We start from the raw sequence: 14,330 nt of genomic DNA, 5'->3' as shown, positions 1-14,330 counted from the left end.
ATTTTATGTTATATCTTAACAGTTTGTATAATTGAGGCATTGAATGTTTGCCTAAATATATAATGTACACTGCTCAGAGTCCCCTGCGGGGTGAGAAAAGTGACATATAATGAAGTAAATAAATCTTTAAGGTGCTAGAAAATGTTCTTTGTGTGCATTGAATATCATTGCACATAAAGATGTGATGTAGTGGGACTTTTCTTCCCACAGAAACCCAGTATCAGCGACTTTTGCTCCCACTGTTCTTCTCTGTGCAGATTTGACCATACCATTGGGTTGGGCAACCTATGGCTTTCCAGACTGCACCTCCCATCAGCTTAACCTAGTCCCAAGGAAAACGTGAGAACTGCAGTTCATCAACATCTGAAGAATGGCATTTCCCCTCCTCCTTAACCAAGACAAAATGAGACAGAGAAAGGAACCAAACATCTCCGTTGCCTATGTAGTTCTGGTGCTGGGCTGTGTGTTGACATGTATTTGTTTAGAAAAGGAACATCCTTTTTACACAATTAATTTTCAAAAGTTCCCTGGTTGAGATGATGCTCCTATTACTATAAAATATACCCTCTGCAACAAAAAACAAAACAAACCCCACACACAAGAAAGCTACCCAACTAGCATCCAACTAGATTTGCCTTATCTTTCAGAAAAATAGGACAAAAATCCAGAAGAATATACTAATTGACTTTTGTTTCAGCAGTAAAGTGTAGCCTTCAATCACTTGCAGTATATATTACTAAATACATTTGATTAATTGATAAATGCAAGTTACATTTACTTAAAACATTTATGTACCACCTCTATGCAGCTTCACTGTTGTTGTATGTTTCACATGCAAGACTTCTAAGTGGGTACCTCTATTTCCTAATCATAACGCTTGAGACATTGTATTTGTAACGTTGTTGTCGAAGCTTTTAACACATCCATATAATATGGTTGTTACATTCATCTACTCTTCAGTAAGGTTTTCCTTAGGTTTCTAAGTTTTTCCCTAGATGTAATGGTAAAAGTCCATGGGCTCAGGGGAAAACCCTTCAGCGGCATTCTTGATGTGGATCACAGCAAATGTTTTCTACAATTTAGCAATCCTGTTTTGATAGTTCTATTACTCGACAGTACTATGCAATTTTTAAATTATGGAATTACTTTATTGAAAATCAAGTTACTAAATATCATGACAGCAAAAGTTGTGTTTCAGTGAGTGAAATAAATGCTATTAAGTATTGGACAGTACTTGTTATGCTCAATTGAATATAATATGTCAGTAGAGCAGTATTATTCAATATAAAGGTCGAGCGGCAAGTAAATTCAATCAGCTTAGAATGATACTTTATCATTTGTATAAGATATTATTTATATCTCTGTATTTTCAGTTTAAGTATGTTACGCATATTTATTGCATCACCTCGCTATGGCTGCCTCTGTTACTCTGACTATAATATAAAACATAGATTTATCTTAATTTGACTCCTGGCTGTCTTCGTGACCTTTCTCCACTTCTGGTGAGTTTCACATATTAAACACAGTTAAATAATCTTTGCCCTGTTTTAGTAAAAGTTGAGGGATACTTCAGAGTTTGTTTGAAACCCTAGAGTACATGCAGCTTTGGGGCTGTGTGGCTAACTGTATTGGGTGTGATTCAGACTAATCCGCTGACCACCCAGGGCATCACCTTTTCCCTGTACTCATCAACCAAGGAAAAAGGTATAGATTGTACCAGTGCCACTACAGTTGGTGCTCCATGTAATCATTGCTGGCATCAGCAGAGACATCTATATGACCATAAAGAAGGCAAGGAGATCAGCTCCTTCTTTCTTCTAGTCATGAGGGTACCTATCTATGTTGATGTCAGCACAGCATGTACACAGTGGCTAATAGCTAACACAGAACTTCATGGTCAGTTGAGTGCAACAATAGTGACCTGAAAGGTGAGGTTACACTCTGTTGTGAAGTTGAAGTAGTCTCAGTGCAGCTGGACCATATCGACTCCAAGCCGCCACTCCAGTGGGTTCAGGAGTGCATGTGTGGCTCTTCTGGGGCCAGTCTGGAGAATTTCTGCTCCAGACTGGCTCCAGAATTGCCAGCAACAGCAGACGTAGCCTAAGGATTAATTTTTTAAACATTTTTCCAAACCTGTGTGAAGATGTAAGATGTAACACTAAGAATTAGTAGTAGGAAACTCTAATGTTCATTATAAAATCTCTTGTGTACTTCTATTTGTTGCAGATATTTACCTGCTGGGAGCCCAGAAATGTTAAGCTTTTGCTGTTTAGCCTCGTGGGAGAAATTAATGTTTTTGCTTTGTTTGCTTCTGGCTTCACATATTAGACCAGCATCACCATTTTGTCAATTTAGAATTATGTATTTTGATTAAGCAGCTCCTCAGTTTTAATGTTACAGTACAGAACATAATGGAATCAAAGCTCTAAAGATGTTCACTGAATTTCCCTAAAAGTGCTGGAAAGATCTAGGAAAGAGCTCAGGTAGCTTCAGTCCCAGTCCAGTTGTTCATTGGCTTCAGTAATGTCTTTGCTAAAGATCAAGAGCCACTGGCCATGCATTTGTTTTGGACTATAGTTCCCACAATCCTTTGGCATTGGCCAGACTGGCTAGGGTTTCTGGGAGCTGAGGACCATGAAAGAGCTTAAAGATGATAAGTTCGCTGTCTACACTTAAACAGCTCTCCAGAATTTATACAACTGCCCAAAATTACATGAGGCAAGAGAGTCCTTTATCTTGCTTCAGGTAATTAATATCAACTAATTAACAGTATCTATAGAGCTCTTTATGCCATCCATCTGCAATAGGTCTTGAGTGACTTGAGAATCTGTGCCTATTCCCCCTTGCCCGTGTTTCATATACTGACAATGATCTTCTTCCAAGCATAGAGTCTTGACAGTGGGTCTGTTAGTTACTGTAGAGACCTGTTCTGGATCCACATGATCTGTCATAATGAGGACATAGGTTTCCAGGTTAAAGGCAATCACAAGGGTTTGTTTATGCTCCTTCCTCTTGGCACATTTCTCCCTTTACCCTCTATCTGTGTTTCCTCAAAATCCATGGCACTTTTGGTAACAGTTAACTTCCAGTTAGAATGCTTGAGTATTAGGGATTCCCAGTTCTCAGTTTTATGCCACCTTTTTAAAGATAAGCTTTCAGCCCATCTTTAAATCTCTTTTGCTGTCCACTGACATTCATTTTTTGTCCTTGAGCTGAGAATAAAGTAGCTTATTTGGGCATTCTGATAATGTGGCCACTCCAGTGGTTGATGGCGGAGGATCATTGCTTCAGTACTAGTGGTCTAGCTTCTTCCAGAATGCTGATATTTGTCTGTATTTCCCAAGAGATTTGCTGGATTTTTGAAGCCAATGCTGATGGAATCTCTCCAGAAGTCAAAAGTTAAGTTTGTAGATGGTCCATGTTTCACAGGCATATAAGAAAGTTGGAAGGACAATAGCTTTATAAACAAGTGTCTTGGTATTTCTACAAATGTCCCAATCCTCGAACACTCACTGCTTCATTCAAAAAAAAAAGATGCTGTACTCAAAGACTTCAGATGTTGTTGTGGAGAGGAAACTGCCTAGGTAGCAGAAAGGGTCAACGTTTGCTAGCATTACACCATTAAGCTGTACTTCTGGCATTGTAGAGGGCTTGGTTGGTGCCTGTTGGTAGAGCACTTTGGTTTTCTCAATGTAACGTGAGAGACCAAGCTTTTCATATGCATCTGTGGAGGTGTTTAAGGTCTTCCTTTGAATGAGCCATTATCATCAGCATGTTGGAATTTTATCACAAAGGTTGTCATCAACATTAAGGCAATTAAGGTAAACTTGTGTAAAAGAAGTGTCTGTTGTTTTCAAACTTACTTCTGAATCAAGATGGAACACCAAAGGTGTCTGCTGTGACTTCAGAGGAATTGAGGCAGCTTCTGCACACAGTATGGCTAAGTCATCCTTTTGGGATGAATGAGACACAGATTTTGTCTTTATCCAAGTTGGTCTTGATCAGACACATAACACCTGTGAGATTGGAGCTCAGGCAGAATGTGGAGAAATTACCTTTTTGGAGCACCTGAATGAGCATAACCATGGCAAAACTATGTGAGGAATGGTCCACAGAAGTAACTTTTACAACATAAGTATGTCTCAGCTCTAGACAAGATGTGATGGATTTGAGGACCAGCCCCATAAAGAGATGCTGGATTAGCACATTTTTTGAATATTCTAGCTTTGAACTGGAGCTTCTATGTGACTGCATTCATAGAAATGGAAAATAGCTATTTGTACATTCACTTGTCTGTCTTGGATCATAGAGATGGAAAGTGCTTTAACTTTGTAGTGTGAAAAGACTCCAGTTAAAAGACAATGTCTAACTCCAAATTCAAAATGTGTACAAATTATTTCCAAAGGACTGCAATTGGCAGAATGCTTCATTTCGCATATCCAGTGGCCAGGCTAGTGGGGTCATTCTGTGCACTGTTGTCCAATCTCTGTGCCCACTTTTTCAAGATCTGCCCAAATCATGCAGCAAACTTCATAGATGGCTAGAGATTTGCATTTGGCAGTGTTCTATGAGTCTGAAAGAAACGTGTAGAGTTTGCATTTCCTAAGGTTGGCAGTGGGATAGAACAAGTTTTGCCTTGGAAAGTTGCACACAAACAAAACCTGAAATGGGGTGGAGTTATGAATAATGTGCATGACCTAAAATGCATACATTTAAAAATGCTCAAAAATAAACTTTAGTCTGCAGAGCATGCACACAACATGCCTATCTTAGAGGAATGTCTACCAAATGCATACATTATGTGTGTGTGTTTGTGTGTGTGTGTGTGTGTTTGAGAGTGGGGGAAACCACATTGAAAAATCCACACAGTTTTTGTGTGGGGTTGGGAGTGGAGGTTGCAGAACTAGGACTGGAGAAGAATGTTGATAATATTCTGAAACATGGAATAAAGCTGATGTGTTTTCACACCTGTAACATACTAACTCAAGATATGTCTCTTTCTGACCTAACAGTTTGAATGAATGAATGAATGAATGAATATGTGTGTGTGTGTGTGTGTGTTCTTTCAGGTTCTATTAAAATTTTTAATTGAATGTTCTCTTTACATAAATAAATGTTTTTAGCCATCACACTTCAGTTTAGAAGTATGATTTTTACTGTCAAAGTCAGCTACTGACATTAAATGGTATTGTTGGTATTAGTGTTCTTTAAAAGTGTGGGAGCTCTCTGGAGAAAGTAATGGGTGCTGGTGAATTCATAAATATGTTTTGCAATCACTACAATTATTATCTGATAAAGTCTGTGAAACTTTCCCAGCATGTCTGAGAAGCACTCCAGTATGAGCACGCAAGTAGGCAATTTTTGTACTCAACAGCACTTAGCATACTGAAAAGTGTTTGATACATTTTTCAAAAGTTTTGTTGTAACATGCTTTATTGGAGTGAATACAGGTTTTGCTGGGTGAGAGTACAGGAGGCCTGACTATTAAGACATGCAATTCCAGCATTATTTATGTAATATAGTTTTCACATAAACTGAAACCTTATTTTTCTTATCTCAAATGAATGGTGTCTTGGTCTTCCATCCAAAGCATACTATAGAATTGGGCAGGAGGACCGAATTATGCTTACAGAAGTTATTTTTATTACATGATTTTATATAATGGGTCTTGAACATCTATGAATTTTGGTATCTACAGGAATTGTGGAACCAAACTCCAACATATACCAAGGACCCAATGTAATATCGTTCATAACAAAACGACTCTATCTTTCTGACACTGTTTTCTGTTTTTTCTGTTTTCTGTTGAAATGCCATAAAGAGTTAATGTAAAAATTATTTTTAAAATTCAAGTATTTCAGTGCAAGCACTGTTGTTTAATTAAGGATCTGATCCAATTGGTACAGATGTGTGAGTATAGGAATTTTCCAGGGTGGGGTGGGGGGACACAGGAAAGAGAGTGTGGGTGTCACACATTGTGTACACCACAACATACCAGTGCATTTTCCTTCATATATAGTTTTTTTGCTTGGAAGCAAGTTTTTGCCACTCTTGAGTAGAAACTTGACATGAAGAAGAGAGTTGAAAGTCAGACTTCTCAAGAGAGGCATGGTGAAGACCAACACAACTTTATATGGGATGAGAGATGTTAACCCAAACGTATCAGACAAGACATTTCACCCATGGAGTTAACTTTTGTACACATTCTAAACAAAACAAGACAGACAAGGTAAACATGTAATGGCATTTTCCTCTGAAAGTTGTTAACAGTTTCCCTAGATTTCAACAATCTCCTATGGGCAGTTTTGTTTTAACAAATGAAAATCACCCAAGATCACATACATGCATGCATGTTCTCCAAATAAATCTATTGCTTTTAGTCCTTTCCAGCCATTGTAATATATTGCCATTCCTCTAGAAGTCCCTTGTTTGTTCTTTCTGAACTGTGATGCAGTGAAAAAGAAGTTACATCCTCTGCTGATCAATAGTTTGACCCATGGAGAGGGAAGAAAATATAACACTGGAAATCCCATTGGGGTCAGGAAATCAATGAAATATACATTTCTCCATTAATGCAGCCATGTGTATTGAAGTTTATGTTTCAAACCCATGACTTACTCAATGATTAAAAAAAACCCATCTTCATGCATGCATGGCTGTTAAGAAAACCAGACAGAGACGAGAGAATGAAGTAACAGTACATCAGATAAACTGAGTATTTGTTGGCACTTCTCTTCTGGAATTATTGTTGATTATGGAATATTGACAACTTCCCATAACTTGGCAGGAAACAAACCCATCCAAATCAGAGGCAATTATGTAGCTCTCAAGATGTTTATGGCCTGCAATTCCCAGGATTCTTCTATCAATCACTAAGACTACTGGGGCTTGTCGTCCAACAATATTTGGAGGCCACAGATTTCTAACCATACTCATTTTGGAAACTGAGGAACAGCAGTAAAGCCTGCAGGAATTCTTTTGAGTGGGAAAATGGAGATGAGCACCAACCCCCAAAGTTGGACTCAACTCGACTTAGTGTCAAGGGGAAACTTTTACCTTTAGCCTCTTCGCTCTTGATAATATGTTCTTAAGCAAAGCTGTTCATTAACATTATTCATTAGAACCACATTTTACATTGACTAACATCATACGCTGTCTGCCATCCTGCATGGGGAAGTGGGTGAAAAAGTTCCACCAAGGTAGAACTTTGCTCTAGCTCTCTTCTCAAATGTGTCTTATTTCCCACTGGACACAGCTGTCCCTAGAGCTAGATGCACAATGATGATGTCATTCTCATGGACTTCCAGAGGTCCTAGAGCAGTATTTCCTCAAACACTGGACTTCCAAGTGTTTTGGACTTTAGCTTCCAGAATGCCTGATCATAGGCCAAGGAAGCTGAGGTGGTCAAATTTGGAACACACGAAGGCCCAGAGTTCAGGAATCACTGTCCTAGATGATGTCTTTGTCATGCACAACCTTTGTTCCTCCAGTTGTTTTGGACTTTGACTTCCAGAAATCCCAGACAGCTTACCAGCTGTTAGGAATTGCAGGATCTGAAATGCAAAACACTTGGAGGACCAAAAGTTGGGAACTACTGAGCTACAAGAAGACAGGCAGATGATTCTTAGCTGGCCCCTGCTCTGTACCAGCTGGAAGGGGCCACCAGGAAACAGGCGAATATTGAAGGGGTGGTATCTGTATGTGAGAGAGACAGTGAATTTCTCCCTCAACAACAATTGGAAAAATACTATACATAGGTTAGTGCTGACAGTGGCATATTATTAACAGGTTTACTTGGATTTTCAAATGGAGAAATGCACTTCCCCTGTCACCAGTGAACATTGTGTCTAGTTGCACATGTTTTAAAAAAATGTCAGTCTGTTGCCTTATCTGTTCTGGTAGATCTGGCAGCAACATGTTCTGGGCAAAATGATCATAATAGAGCTGGCCTCTGATAACCCTGTGTGCCAGTTCTTGTAGTTGCATACCTTCTGACTAGTTGTTAGTATTAGTATTAATATTTGTGTCTTGCCTTTCTCCCAAAACGCTTAACAATTTGGAAAGAACAACACACCTAAAAACATCACACCTGGCCTGTGAAGAAATTACTTGTCTGTCAAAGCATGCACTAGTCAGAGAGGTCAATTTTAGATAAACACTATAGGGCACCCCCTCCCCATTTCAATCAAACAACTGACAAAAAGACTCTGCTAGAGTAAAATGGCCATTTTTGTTAAGAGTGGAGACTATGGAAACAAAGGCTTCAGTACAGCCATCCCTCCCCATTTGCAAGTTTGACTTTTGCAGGTTTAATTGTTCTTTCTGGGAATCTCTAAATTTTCCAGTACAGTTCTATGTGCAGATCCTATGCCCCAAACTCCAGAAAATGTGGGGAGCTGATTGTATTCCTGTTCAAGTCAGTTAAGCTTTCCTTCAGGATAATCCCCCCCCCCCCCGATGTTTTTATTCACCTCTCCTGCCCCACTTCAACCATTGCTTGCCAATCTCAGACTACTGAGCACATTAGCTCCATATTTACTGTTTACTAGGGGGACAGGGTGTAGTAGTTCCTCTCCCCTTAACTACTTTTTGCACTCCTGCAAATCTTGAAATGACTGATGCATTTTGGCTGTACAGTCCTCCATAGCTCAGCACCTGATTTTGTGATTAAGGAAACTCATTCTTTTGAGTACTGCTCTTAAGTAGCCAAAAACAGCACCATCCACACACATGAAGGAAACTTGAGCAAGATTATATGTGCTTCATTATTTGGCATGCAGAAGTAGACTAGAGGTTGAATATTGAGAAACAAGTGAGTAGGTGTTTATAGAGGCCATCTTACATTGCATACTATGCAATTGTTCGTCCTTTGTCTTTGTAGTTGGCCTGTAATCTGATTACTTTTACTCCATTTTGGGATCATCATTGCAAGAATACAAAACACCTCACCCCTTTAAAACCAAATGCTTTTAATTAAACACTTCTTTGCACAGCATCTTTCCACCAACTGCATTGTTTAGCATTGCATCACTTAGACATGCATTTGACCTGACACTTCCGTCTGTCAAAAGTTAGCTACACATGGTTTGCGTACAGGAAACTTACAATCATTACTAGATGTGACTTTAAAATAAGGTCTTGTTCTGCCGTTCTGACTGGCAACTGCAAATGTTTTTAAAGCTGCAAAGTTAACTTGGTTTTTTAAATTTTTAAACCACTGAAGCAAAAGGCAAAAAAAAATCCCACTTTCTCTTTTCCTTTCATTTGTACAGACTGCTGAGTTTGTGCCATCGGCAGTAAATGACAGTTACTTTACTTGCAAGGGTCCAGCCAATAATACTTATCTTCTGATGTCTGCTGATATAGGGCACACCAATAGGAAACCAGGAGAACTGTGCTGACTGTTAGAGAATGTGAGGTTATGTCATCAAAAGGGTCTGTGTGGTTTGTATGTGTGTGTGTGTGGTGTGTGCATGCACGCCTGAAATGCCACCGAAACTTGACTCGCCTGTTCTTGGAGCCACCATTCAGCATTCAGAATACCCTAAAACCCGTTTCTCTTTGGCTAAGTATATATATTTCTTCCTGTCCTGAAACTGTCCCCCGTTAGCTTATGTGCTTCCTTTTTTCTTCTTTCTTTCCCCCTTTTGCTCATATTTAACATAAGAACAGAGAGTCAGCATGAGGGAAGAAACAGTGTATACATAGGAGAAGAAAACATACTTTAAATGCAATGATTCAAGATACTGTGTTACTATGTATTGCTTTAAATCATATGATTTACAATACATTATTCTTTCTAAGAGACAATATTTATTCCAAAACATTTGTTTCCAAATTTATTCTAGTTTATAAACAAAACTGTGGCTCGAATGTTCTTTGGGAAAAAACACACATATGTGCACACAGTTGCATGCTGCTTTTGCAGTGTTTTTTTCTAAACAATGTGGCCATTAGTTAGGAAGAAATTCAATTTTTTAAAGTGACCATTTTGAACTATTACCACTTTGGAAAAAATAATACAAAAAGGAATGTGCTGCCTCAGAGCACAGTGGATTCTCCTTCTCTGTCGGTTTTTAAGTAAAGGCTTGATAGCCATCTGTCAGGGGTGTTTTGATTTTGCGTTCCTACATGGCAGAGGGTTGGACTGGATGGCCCTCGGGGTTTCTTCAGACTCTATTATTCTATGATTCTAGAAGGTATAAATGTCTAAAAGCAAGTAGTCAAATTGCCTAATATTGAATGCTTAAACAGACGGTATATAAAGCAAGAGATAATACAGTATTAAGTACTTCTTTGCACTGTTTTTCTTATATTTTATTATAATTTAGATTGTTTTGTGTATTTTATGTATTTACTCAGATTTGATCTCATTTTATGATATATGGAGTCAAGGACATCAATGTGACTAATAGAGATTCAAGGCAGTTAATAGCAAACATGACACCAACATAATTCATTTTGTTGTTGTATGCCTTCAAGCCAATTCAGACTTATAAAGACTTAGAAAGATTTTTCTGTCTAGGTTCATTCAGAGGGAATTGTCATTGCCTCCCTCTAAGGCTGAGAGAGTGTGACTTTCCCAAAGCTATCCAGTCAGTGGGGGTGCTTCCAGACAGTGCCAAAATGTGGGATTAATTTGTGGGATAAATAAACCCGCAATAGACCTGCTGGTCCCAGGCTTTCTTCCCCTGTCGTCCTCAGAGCCCTTCTGTGTCTCAAGATAAAATGGAGGGAGGATGGGGAACTTCTGCTGGAAGTTGGATTTTTTTTTTTAAATCAGTTATGTGCTGATGCTTATGTGCACACATAAGCGAGTATCCTAATACAAATATGAAGAGATTCCTTTGTGTGCCTATAAGCATCATAACGGCAGGATTTTTATTAAAAAATGCCACCAGATTTCCCTCTTTCTCCAGTTACTTATTCATGATCTATTTAATATTATAAAGTTTAAAATAAACACTTTCAGAGACTTCTAGTGTCTCTCCACTTCTCTTCTCTTGAAACCAGCTGGAAATCAGCTGTTTGTGGGAGCTTGAACAGCTGATCAGCTGTTTCGGGCTTTTAAAAACCGGCATGGGAGGGAAGCAGTCTCCACAGGGGTAAAGAGGGATATTATACAAAGTCCCAGAATACTTGTAAAGTATCTATACACACAAACGATTGTCTATGTACAAAGAAAATGTGTCCAAATGACATATATTGTTACAGTTCCTCGTACAAAGCTCAATTTGGCCGTACCTGACAAAATGAAAAGGAGCAACAGCTCTAACACAAAAGTTGTTCAAGTCTGGTATTGGTTCCAATACATATAGGCTTCAGGGATACAGTCAATGAAAATACCTTCCAAACAGATGGTTGGTCGTGTTGCTGTATACTGGATTGAAGAAAATAATGATGGAGCACCGCTCTCAAAAAAGTCTTCAAAAGTAAAGTCCAAATAAAGTCCCAAGTCTACAGGGGTCCCGGGTATTTTTGACCCTGTTTCAGGGAAAAACCCCTTCTTCAGGAGTTGTTAAACTCAGCAACAATGAATTTCTATCTAAAACAAAACATAGAGTAACAAGTATTTTACCAGCAGTATTAACAGAAGTAAAGGTAACCCATATAACAGTATTATACTTACATAGTGCTAAATGCTTTCACTGAGTGACTCTGCTTGTGGTGATTTCAACTGCGAGTAATTCTGGAGGTTCATTCAAAGGTTTTTAAAGAGTACTTGAAGGTTTAAAGGAAACAGCTAAAATTAAGTGATTCATTAAGTCCCTGAGGGGAAAAGGTTTTAAACTTAAAGATCCAGTACATTTCCCTTTGGGATAATAGTTTTTCCAAGTCCATGAAAGGTTTTTGAGAGATGCATTCCAGAGCACAAAATTTAAATGAGGTAGATGAATGTTTGTATTGGGTGAAGTGTGAATATAAAAGAGATTCTGTAGATAAATTTTTGATTCTGGATTTATGTTCAGAGATTCTGATTCTCAAGGATCTGGTTGTTTTTCCGATATACCAGAGATCACAGCCACATGTCAAGAGGTAGATTACATTGCTGCTATTACAAGTAGAAAAATGTTTTAGTGTGGTGCCCACTTTGTTCCTATGATTATATATCTCCTTAGTCTTCCAAGATTGAGGACAACACTTACAGTGACCACAAGGATAATGGCCTCTCAGGGTGCTCTTCGGTGTACTAATGGGAGTGATTAAATCTGTATGGATTAAATATTCTCTAATATTTTTAGTACGCCTGTTTCCAAAAATAGGTAATTTATCACAACCTGAAATATCTTGAAGAAGATGCCAGTGCTTTTTTATAATTTGGATTATGTGTTTGGAGTAATGCGATAATTCTTGTGTCCAGATAATTTGATTTTTAGTTGGTTTAGCAGATTCTTTCAGTAGGGTGGTTCTATCAGTTTTTTCAGCTTTAATTAATGCCTTTTTGATGACATGTTTAGGATAGCCTCTACTTCTAAACTCCTGGCTTAAGGTCAGGCTTTCATGAATGAAGTGTTCATTAGAGCTTGAGTTACGCTTTAGTCTAAGTAGTTGTGAAAATGGAAGATTGGTCTTTAAACCAAAGTGGTGGAAGCTGTTATAATGAAGAAAAGAATTTTTATCTGATGGTTTTCTGAAGTTCTTGACCAAAAGTTTGTTATGATATTTATACACAGTAACATCTAAAAAATTGATATGTGACAGGTTGAGATGACTGGTAAACTTAATAGACGTATGTATAGTGTCAATCCAATTAGAGAATCCTACTGCGGCCTCAGTTGTTTTAAATACTATGAATATATCATCAATAAATCGGCCATAGTATATTATATTAGAATAGTACATATTTAAAGATGGATTAAGCAATATAGTGTTTTCTAAATGTGCCATGAATAGATTGGCAATCGATGGGGCTAACGGACTTCCCATAGCGACACCGAAGGTCTGAAAGTAAAATTGGTTTTGAAAACGGAAATAATTTTTCTCCAGTACTATATCTAACAGGTCCATCAAGAAATGTGTAGGTGGTTGCAATTTTGTTCTCCTACGAAGGATATTCTCTATGATGGTACGAGCCTCATCTAGTGGAATGTTAGTATAGAGTGAGGTGACATCAATCGTAACTAAAATGCTGTCGTCCTCAATTTTGAGATTTTCTACGATATTAATGAAGTGCTTTGTGTCTTTAATGTAGGAATCACAGAGAGGGACAAATGGTTGGTAAAAGGAGTCTAGATATTTAGCAACTGGTTCCAATACAGAAGATGAACCAGAAATAATAGGTCGGCCTGGGGGTGGAGTGATGCCTTTATGAATCTTAGGAAGAATATAAAAGATAGGTATCCTGGGGAAGTCATTTTGTAAGTATTTAAATGTAGAAGAAGAAATAAATCCCATGGACAATCCCTCTTGACACACCACCCTAATAAGGGACTGAATGTGTTTAGTGGGGTCTGTTGCAATAGGTTGGTAGAATTTACTATTTGATAACTGGAGGTTGACTTCCTTAATATAATCTCTTTTGTTAAGTAATACTATAGCTCCCCCTTTATCTGCTGGTTTCCAGACTACCTCTTTAAGGTTGCTCAATTTGACCAGAGTGGTTCTTTCTAATTCTGATAAATTTGAGTGGTATGGTTGTCTATGAGTAGTTAGCTTGTTAAAGTCCCTCTCTACAGCTTTTTCAAAGCATTTAATGTAAATGTTATCTGTGGAAGGGCAGAAGGTACTTTTAGGTTTGAAAGGATCTGTGGTTGTGTTGGATATGCTGTCTTTAAACATGTCTCTTAAGCGGATGGTTCTAAATAGCTTGAATAAATCTATTCGTGCTCAAAATGCATTAAATTTAGGGGTGGGAACAAATGATAGACCTTTGTTTACTACTGACCTTTCTACATCAGATAACTTATAGTCGGATATTTATTTCATGTTCTTCCACTTTTGTCCTTTTTCCTGAATTTCCACTTTTTTCTATGCTTCTTTGGATAACTATTTATTAACCATAGAAAAATCTGTGAAGAAAGAAAAGTCTGAATTCCATATTTTATCATATAATAGTCACTTTTACAAAAAAAAAAAAGTGGAGGCGTGACTATTACACAATGAAAAAAATAGCCCACATGCTAACTTCCTTTTCAGCTATAGTGCTTCATGCTGCTGAATCCAAAAGCACGGGATTTAAGAGAGTGGTACTTAACGTCAGGGGAAACTTTTTACTCTCTTCAACTCAGTGCTTTTGGGTGAGCACTGGGTTGTACAGGTGAGTGGAGTGTCATAGCTGAAAGAGGGCGAACAGATGTGCAAAGCTGTTGTTTATTCAGTACAGCTAGATA

The 14,330-nt window shown here is 38.1% G+C and overlaps 2 protein-coding genes across 4 annotated transcripts in view; one reads left to right on the top strand and one right to left on the bottom strand.

Moving 5' to 3' along the window:
• Positions 1-14,330, top strand: part of elovl6 (ELOVL fatty acid elongase 6) — a 101,765-nt gene that overhangs the window by 5,917 nt on the left and 81,518 nt on the right. The window contains exon 1 of one of the 3 annotated variants that reach the window (XM_008112106.3): positions 7,365-9,569. The exons of the other annotated variants lie outside the window; for them this stretch is intronic. Coding sequence (XP_008110313.1) covers positions 9,451-9,569 — 119 coding nt within the window. The 5' untranslated portion in view covers positions 7,365-9,450. Of the gene's footprint in view, positions 1-7,364; positions 9,570-14,330 lie in introns of those variants that run through there. 3 annotated transcript variants of the gene reach the window in all.
• Positions 10,858-13,126, bottom strand: LOC134299635 (uncharacterized). Its single transcript, XM_062983016.1, has 2 exons — positions 11,630-13,126; positions 10,858-11,545 (listed from the first exon to the last, which is right to left on the bottom strand). The coding sequence occupies exon 1, from the start codon at positions 13,006-13,008 to the stop codon at positions 11,731-11,733; it is 1,278 nt and encodes a 425-aa protein (XP_062839086.1). The 5' UTR covers positions 13,009-13,126; the 3' UTR covers positions 10,858-11,545; positions 11,630-11,730.

This window comes from Anolis carolinensis, chromosome 5, assembly GCF_035594765.1.
Source record: "Anolis carolinensis isolate JA03-04 chromosome 5, rAnoCar3.1.pri, whole genome shotgun sequence".
Classification (NCBI taxonomy): domain Eukaryota; kingdom Metazoa; phylum Chordata; class Lepidosauria; order Squamata; family Dactyloidae; genus Anolis; species Anolis carolinensis.
Note: the sequence above shows the minus strand (reverse complement) of the source record. Positions and strands in the feature narration are given on the sequence as shown.